Source organism: Physeter macrocephalus, unplaced genomic scaffold, assembly GCF_002837175.3.
Source record: "Physeter macrocephalus isolate SW-GA unplaced genomic scaffold, ASM283717v5 random_1181, whole genome shotgun sequence".
Lineage (NCBI taxonomy): Eukaryota > Metazoa > Chordata > Mammalia > Artiodactyla > Physeteridae > Physeter > Physeter macrocephalus.
The window spans coordinates 7,007-15,670 of record NW_021146750.1 but is presented as its reverse complement, the minus strand read 5'-3'; the positions used below and the strand labels follow the sequence as shown (position 1 = coordinate 15,670).

Here is an 8,664-nt window from a genome sequence, read left to right as displayed (position 1 = left end):
AATATACTTCCAGAGTTCCCTGGTGGCCTAGTGGTTAGGATCCCGTGCTTTCACTGCTGTGGCCCGTGCCCAAACCCTGGTCAGTAACTGAGATCCCACAAGCCATGTGGCACAACCAATAAAAAAAAAAATTACTATGTCTCTTTTATGTTGAGCTCAGAGTTTCCATTTAAAATGTAAGCTATTACATATACATGCTACTATATATAAAATAGATAAAACAAGGACCTACTGTACAGCACAGGGAACTCTACTCAATATTTTGTAATAATCGATATGGTATATAGATTGTTATATGGTATATATACATATAATCTATATGGTATATGGTATATATACATATATATATAATACATAACTGAATCACTTATTCAGTGATTCACCTGAAACTAACAAAATATTGTAAATCAACTATACTTCAATAAAATTTTTTATTTTAAAAAATAAAATAAAATATAAGCTACTATTAGCACAAAGAAACAGTGCATTGTCACCATGTGCATATTTAGTATTTTAAAATATGATATTTATAATAATGTATTTCAAGTCCACCAAGAAGAAAAAGCACCAAGGTGAATAAAGAAAAAAAAAATAGTGAAGGAAAGGAAATCAGAATTTCTGTAAAGGGAATTTGGGGTTACCTAGTCAGAAGAGGGAGTAGAGCGCTTCTCTCTGGGGGTTCATGGAGATTTTAAAAGTAACTGAAGCCTTCCCCAATCAATGAAGAGAACTGATGTTTGTTGAACATCTTCTGGGTACCAAGTGCTGTGCAAATGTGATCTCACTCTTTCGTCACTGCTTAGTGAGAGTGTCCTGTTTCTCTCCCTGAGCGACTGACGAGGAAACTGAGGTTAAGTGAGGCTGCCAACTTACCCAGGTCACAGTCAGAAAGGAGTGGTGAGGGGAGGGATGGGCACCTGACTGTGGCTCGATTTTTATTTCAGTAAAATGGTTATTTACTCTGCCGCTCTGGAAGACAGTATGACATGTAATGCGGGTAGGAAGTGAAGTCACTGCTGCGGATGAGTGTGGATAAGCACCCGCGGAGAGTGAAGTTGGGGCTAATTCAGGGAGAAATCTCTCTGGACACCCTGGAAGCTCCGGACGGGCCCAGTGGAGCAGCTGTGACAGGTCAAGCCGCAGCCTGACTGCGCCCAGCTCGCCTGGCCGATGGCGCCCTCTGACACTGGCTTGGGGTGCGCAGCCCCTCTTGGTCTTAGGGGAGACAGCAATGGCTAGAAGCCAAGGCCCTCAGCTATCAGGGGCACAAGTGACTCACACCAGTTGTGTGTTGCTTCCTGTTGGTATCTCAAAGCTGAGGCAACCTGGGTCAGATCATGACATGGCTGGCCTGTTCCAAGTCTCTCCAGATCTCAGACCACACCCCACAGCTCCTTGTAAGGAGCTCAGCTGAGCTGGGAGATGTTCCAGCTGATTAAAGCGACAAGCCTAAAATGAAAGAGTTAAGCCTTTGATCATTTCCTGTGAGAGCACAGCCAGAGTCTGAGCCCAGAGGCAGTGCCAACTCCCCTATTCCATTTTCCCCAATGGAATGGCCTGTGTAGGGCGGGCTCACTGTTCAGAGACCGGAGTGAAAGGCTCCAGCAGCTTTAAGACCCTGAGGTGGAGGCAGGGGAATGACTCGGAGAGAGACCTGGGCCTGAGTCAGAGGGGGGACAAGGGTCTTCCAGATTTCTCCGCCCTCTTCATTTAAGGAGGCCTCAGCAGAAGCGCCAAAAGAGAACCTTGGCCCAGGGCCTGAGAAAATAAGACCTAGGAAGGAGGGCTCTGGGGTTGGGAGTGTGAATATTTGAAGAGCATGACGGGCATGGCCCTGAGAGAGACTGCAGTGCCCTGCCGTCACCAGTCTGGGGTGGGAAGGGCAGCTCTCCACGTGAGGCCGTGAGGCCAGCCAGAGAGATCACAGAGGTTTTCAGCCCAGAGCCGGACTCCTCACCTCTTCAGGGAGAGAGTCACTTCTTCTGTCTTCCCAGCACCTCTCCGTTCACTGACTTGTACCATCTTTCTCTTCCATTCCACCAAAAGCTAATTCCAGTCCCTGCCAAAAGTTTTTTTTGTTTTTAATATTATTTATTTATTTATTTGGCTGCGCTGGGTCTTAGTTGCAGCCCATGGGATCTTTGTTGCTGCGTGCGGGCTCTTGGTTGCGGCATGCGGTATCTAGTTCCCTGACCAGGGATCGAACCTGGGCCCCCTGAATTGGCAGCGCGGAGTCTTAACTACTGGACAACCATGGAAGTCCCCGCTGCCAAAAGTTTTGGGAGTTCAGGCAAAGTATCAGTCACACAATCTCCTCCCGTTCCTCAGGCTCTGAAGACCAGGGAGACCTATTGTGGAACCCACACCAGGAACAGGGATCTTCCAGCTTTAGGTAAGGTCCCAGGCTCACATTTTCAGTTCCCTGTTGTAGGCACTCCTGAGCTGTCTCCACCCTTCCCTACCCTACCAACCCAGCTCAGCCATGGACACCCCCTTCATCGTCATCTTAGCGTCACCTCTCTCTGGAGCCAGTCCTGCTGTAAAGTGGTTCACTCAGAGCCCTGTAGGAGGGGTCAGGAAAGAGGCTCGCTGCCAGGAATACAGCACCAGGGATGAGCCAGGAACTGTGGACACCCTTAACATTTGTGTGTGTGTGATAAAATATGCATAACAGAATTTACCATCTTAGCTATTTTTAAGTATACAGTTCAGTGAAATTAAACACATTCACACTGCTGTGCAATCATTACCCCCATCCTTCTCCATAGATCTCATCACTGTAAAATTGTAACTCTGTACCCATTAAACATTAACTCCTATTTCCCCCTCCCCTTAACCCCTGGCAACAACCTTTCTATTTTCATAAAATCTATCTTATGATTTTGTCTGCTCTAAGTATCTCATATAAGTGGAATCACACAGTATTTGTCTTTTTGTGACTGGCTTATTTCACTTAGCAGAATGTCCTCAAGGTTCATCCCTGCTGTAGCATGTCAGAATTTTCTTCTTATTTTTTAGAATCTTCTTCTTTCTAGGGCTGAAAAATATTCCATTGTGTCTACATAACACATTATTCTTATTCATTCATCCCTCAGTGGACACTTGGGTTGCTGCCACATTTTACCTATTGTGAATAATGCTGCTATGAACACAGGTGTACAGATATCTCTTTGAGACCCTGCTTTCAATTCTTTTGGGTACATACCCAGAAGTGGAATCGCTGGATCATATGGCAATTCTAGTTTTAATTTTTTGAAGAACTGCCATATTGTTTTCCATAGCAGCTATATCATTTTACATCCCCATCAAAAAATGCACAAAGTTTCCAATTTCTCCACAACCTCGTTACGTTGTTTGCTATTTTCTCTTTTTTTAATGGAAGCCATCCTAATGGGTGTGAGGGGGAATCTCACTGTAGTTTTGATTTCTATTTCCCTAATGATTAGTGATGTTGAGCAATTTTCATGTGCCTACGGTTTATCTTCTTTGGAGAAATATCTGTTCAAGTCTTTTGCCCGTTTTTCAATCAGGTTGTTTGTGTTTTTGTGGTTGAGTTTTAGGAGTTTTCTATATATTCTGGATATTAATCCCTTATCAGATATATGATTCACAAACATTTCCTCCCTTTCAGTGGGTTGCCTTTTAACTCTTTTGATACTGTCTTTCCATGTGCAAAATGTTTAAATTTCATGAAGTTCAATTTGTCTATTTTCTTCTTTTGTTGCCTGTGTCTTTGGTCTCATGTCCAAGAAATCATAGCCAAATCGAATGTCGTGAAGCTTTTGTCCTATGTTTTCTTCTAAGATTTTATAGTTTTAGGTCTTATATTTAAGTCTTTCATCCATTCTGAATGAAGTTTTGTGTATTGTGTTAGGTAACGGTCCGGTACAACTGGGCACACAGAGCTCTCTTTTATTTCAGGTGCCGACCCTCCCTTTGATGGGAAGGCCCATGAGACACAGTGGAGAGGCTCCTCCCAAAGGTACAGGGAGGTGGTTGGACACGTTTCCTTTCCTCTTAACTCCGGCCGTAAGAGCTCATCAACAGCCGTGGAAAGCAAGGGGTTCTTTACCTTCTTGGTAAACCCACCTCTGAGTAGAAGATAATATATTAGATCAGCAGCCAGACTGTCATCAAGGGTCAGTTTTTTCCACCAAGGGTTGGTCTAACATTTCCACCTTCTCCTGGTCCAGGGAAGAAACATCAGATGATGGAACGGCTGTTAGAACATCAGGTAAATTGTTGAACTAAATCACTCTATCATCAGAGAACAAAAAATGTTTTCATCAGAGGATGCGGGAACCCTGGGTACCATCTCAGCAAGACAACACCCCCCCGCCAGCCTTTTGAGATCTTAGACCCGGCCCGCCCCCTCCCCCCCACAGGAGTGGATGCCTGGTTTCCCCTCCCCTCACTGCACTGTCCTGCTGCCCATACCAGCCTCTTCTACCCCAACAGAAGAGTAATCCCCAGCCTTACTGGGAAGTGCGGGGGCCCAAGACTGAGAAAGTGCAGCATTTCTAGGTAGAGATGGATCAGTGGACAGGCGCTTGGGTGAGACCCATGGCTCACCTCTCCCAAGTCCTTACCAGAACATGACAGGCCGAGGAGCCAGAGCCCAGCCTGATTCTCACCTGCTGTGGTCCCTGACTTCTTCATAAGTTTCATGACGATGAAGTCAATTAGGACGAAGCAGGTGAAAATCAAGGGATGATCCATTCAATTAATTGGATAGATACAGACTGGTCATTATCTGGGGCATTTAATGGTGGTTCTAAAACAAACAATAAAGCAAAAGCTGTGTGAAACCTAAGAATACACCTTCCTCAGCAGCTACCCTCCTCAGACAGCACACGTCCCCCCCACAAAGTTACTGACCCATTATGTGAAACCACCGGGGTAGAAAGATGAACAGGGGTTATGCCCTGTCCTCACGGAGCTCGTATCACTGCTGAGGGAGACAGCAAGTGTCCATCTGATTATCATGCAGGTGGCCCTGTCTACTGTGGGGAGTCCTTTTTGAGGAGGACACATCTGGGGGTGCTGGATTCTGTCTGGGGAGGGGTGAGGGCTTCATTAAGTGACATCTGAGCTGGTTAAAGGATCACTACAACAGGAAGGAGAGAAGGCCTGGAAGCACAATACATATATAGATCTGGGGACCATCTAGCAGGGCAGGGGGACTGGGTCATTGGTTAACGGGGAAGGGGGCTCCTTCCTGTGCTGAGGGAGGTGGGCTAGGAGAGGTGGATGCTGGGAAATCCTATGCTATGCCCGTCACTGAATTCTCCAGACAGGAAGTCCACCAAGAGATCAATCACTCCATCCATCCACCATATTTTCAATCGCACACACACAGGTGCTCACATCCACACAGGGAAGGCACTAGACCTTTGAAGAGAGCTACCATCTCCTCCGCACCCCGCTCAGTCACCCGTGGGCTCTGGTTCCATCCAGCATGTTCTCCCAGTGTGCTAGGAATTCTCTAAACCAGTGCCTGCAGTCTCCCGTTGAGATCTTCCTAAAACACTCTGCCGGTTCCTGGTTGTTCTCCCACTCCTCCTTGACCCCTGTGGCTCCAGGAGTGATGACTGTCCGGTTCACGTTCATCGCGGCAAGGAGGGCTGTGTGTCTGCTGACGCTGAAAGGCAAGGATGCAGCAGTGCACCGCTCTGCTTTGCGCTGACGACACAGCCTGACCTGCAGGGTGGGCGGATCTGTGCCCCTACACAAAGAAGCATCCTGGACTGTCCACAGCCCGCCGTCCCCCGCCCCCGTAGCTCAAGTGTGCCTCTGCACATCCAGAGGCCTGTGCTCTTCTGTCCATGACTTGCCCTCTCCTGCCCATCAGGTCCACCAGGTCTCTAGGTTGGACCGTGTTCCGTTCTTTCACACGAAGCTTTCCCTGCACGTGCTCTGCTCCTTCCCCTCTCTTGCTGACTGTCTCCAGCTACCCACCCCCTTCCCATACTTACCCCTGGTCTCCCTTTTGTCCAGTGTGATGACAGGCAGGACCATCCTGAGCTCTCGCCCCACTTCTCCCAGCATTTGGCTCAATTCTGTCTATGCTTTGGTGGCATTTACCTCCTCCCCCAGGAGACCCAAAGGTTTGACCTTGTTTCTATCACTGTCATACTGGAGGAAAGGCTTTGTGTCCACTGAGCCCTGGACTTCACACCAGGGCTGTCCAGGTCTGGACTGAGGTCTGACAGTGAGGTGGAGGCAGAGGGAGTGAGCATCCATGAGAGAAAAACACAGGTGTGTCCCCGGAGATTCCCCATGAGGGGCCTGACTGCAGAGGGAGGGTGTCTCCATCCCAGACCCCCTCCATCTGCTGCTTCCTTAGTCCTGCCTCACCTTTAACTGTCTGAGGTTTAATTAAGCACTTTGATGCCACCATGGACCCCCTGGGTGCACATAGGAGGATTTATCTGACGAATCTTTTTCGCGTCATGTACCAACTGTTGAGGTACCAAAAATACAAGACAGTGTCTGTACTCCTGGGACTTAAAATCTATCTGAAAAGACAGGACTTTCAAAAAAAGGGAATAAAGACACCATAGGACGACACATGCCACATTCATGATGGGTCCTGGGTCATCAGGAAAGGCTTCCTGGAGTAGGAGGTGGGACTTGGCAGGAGAGGAGAGCTGCCACACGAGCACAGGTCAGGCACCCTGCCTTAGGCTGGGGTCCCCACACCTCCGGGGCAGCCAGTCCAGCTAAACCACACCCTCACCATCCTAAGAGCACTGTGGACAGGTGCCTACCACTGTGGAGCCCTTTCCATTCCTGCCCGCCTCCCATCCTCCCCCTCCGCAGCCAGTTCTCCAGATCTCAGGACACTCACCGCCCAGAGTCTTCCTGGGTTCTATCAGCAGCAGTATCAGCAAAAGAAGACCTGTAGTGTGAGCCAGCGACATTCCTCCCGGCAGTTTTAGGAGAGTAACCCGCAAAAGGTAGCCTGGCGTGTATCTGTACCTCCACCTCTGAGCACCGCCCAAAGTCTTCAGTCCAAGACTGAGGAAGCCCTATTGAAAAACAATGCAAAGCACAACAACTACGCCAAGGCAGCATTTTGCAAGTATTCGAAATCTAATTCTTCGTTGTTGTTTTTTTTAAGTGATGATATTTTTAAAAAAAACATAAAATTTCACTTTAGGACTTCCCTGGTGGCTCAGTGGTTAAGAATCCGCCTGCCAATGCAGGGGACACAGGTTCGAGCCCTGGTCCGGGAAGATCCCACATGCCGTGGAGCAACTAAGCCCGTGCGCCACAACTACGGAGCCTGCGCTCTAGAGCCCGTGAGCCACAACTACGGAGCCCGCATGCCACAGCTACTGAAGCCCGCGCGCCTAGAGCCCGTGCTCCGCACAAGATAAGCCACCGCAATGAGAAGCCCGCGAACCTCAACGAAGAGCAGCCCCCGCTCTCCGCAACTAGAGAAAGCCCGCGCGCGGCAACGAAGACCCAACGCAGACAAACATAAATAAATAATTACATAAATTTTAAAAATTTTCACTTTAAATAACCTCCCCCCCCTTCACCCCTCCAAAAACCCCCTTTTGTGGCGTGAGCAAAACCGCTGGGGGTTATGATCTCCTCTTCCCTCATTCCACCAACCACTTCCTCCTCTAACCTTCCAACGAACTTCCTCTCCCCCTTCTCCCCGCTGCCCCTTTTGCCTCCCTTTCCCATATTTTCTCCCATCTCCAGTCTCCATCCTAGCCGCTCCAACTTTCTCTTTAATGATTAAGATCCACTCTCACCGAGTGCACCCCAGTGTTAATCAAGCTGCAGGCAGAGCGCACCTGGTCTATCACCGAAGGCGTGTGCTCAGTAGAGTCCAACCGTCCTGGTAGAGCCGAGACCCAAGAAAAGCTGGGACGTTATCACTAGCTTCTGTTCGTTGCACGTTGCAAACTCCTCCAAGGCCACTGGAAGAGCAAGCTCAGAGCAAGGGTGTAGGAATTTCATTCCTTTCTTATCAACCAGCAGTCCCCAGCCTCTCCTGCCTGGCAGTTCCCCTCGTCCTCCGCATCTCTCCCCTCACCCCACCCTCTTCGCCCCGGCCATCCCCCGCGCAGTTGGCTAAACACGGCGGTCTCAGGGGTGGTGGCGGGACAGGACTGAACCCTTGGGGGACCCGCCGCGCACTCCTTCCCTTCTCACCCGTCTCCGGGGCCGAGCGCCTGCGATCGGTGGGGCGCGGTCCTCGCCTGCCCGGTCCACCCAACGCTGCTTTCCCACCTTGAGACTGTCGCTGTTTGCAAGCACAAGAGAAGGCTCCGAAAACTCTCTCCTCGGGGTTTTCCGTTTGAATCCCTCAGTCTTCTCTCGAACGTCTGTCTCCCCGACGTCCCGCCGCCCCGGCTCGGCCAGAGCTCGGCCGGCTGCGTCCCGAGCGGCGTCGTGGGGAGCGCGACCCGCCGCGGCTACAAAGAGGAGCCCGGGCCGAGGTCCCGCGCTCCGGGGAGGCCCGCTGGGCCGGGAACAAACGGCCTCTGGGAGACGTGGGAGGGACCCGGGCCGCGGAGCCGGGCGAGTGAGGTCTCTGCGCCGAGAAGGGACGGGGACGCGGGGCGACCACGAGCTTCCTTCCTCTTGCCAACCTGGGCGGGATTTGGGGACCCGGGACTGGAGTCCGAGAGCTACTTCTTGCCA

General features: G+C 50.0%; 1 protein-coding gene across 1 annotated transcript; it reads right to left on the bottom strand.

The window, feature by feature from the left end:
* Positions 1 to 448: 448 nt before the first annotated feature.
* On the bottom strand, positions 449 to 6,844 carry LOC102985705 (retinoic acid early transcript 1E). Its single transcript, XM_055083557.1, is given in 4 exon segments — positions 449 to 4,257; positions 4,635 to 4,774; positions 5,435 to 5,780; positions 5,910 to 6,844. Coding segments are annotated over 3 exon segments (777 nt in total). The 5' UTR covers positions 6,316 to 6,844; the 3' UTR covers positions 449 to 4,257; positions 4,635 to 4,749.
* Between the last annotated feature and the right edge of the window lie 1,820 nt (positions 6,845 to 8,664).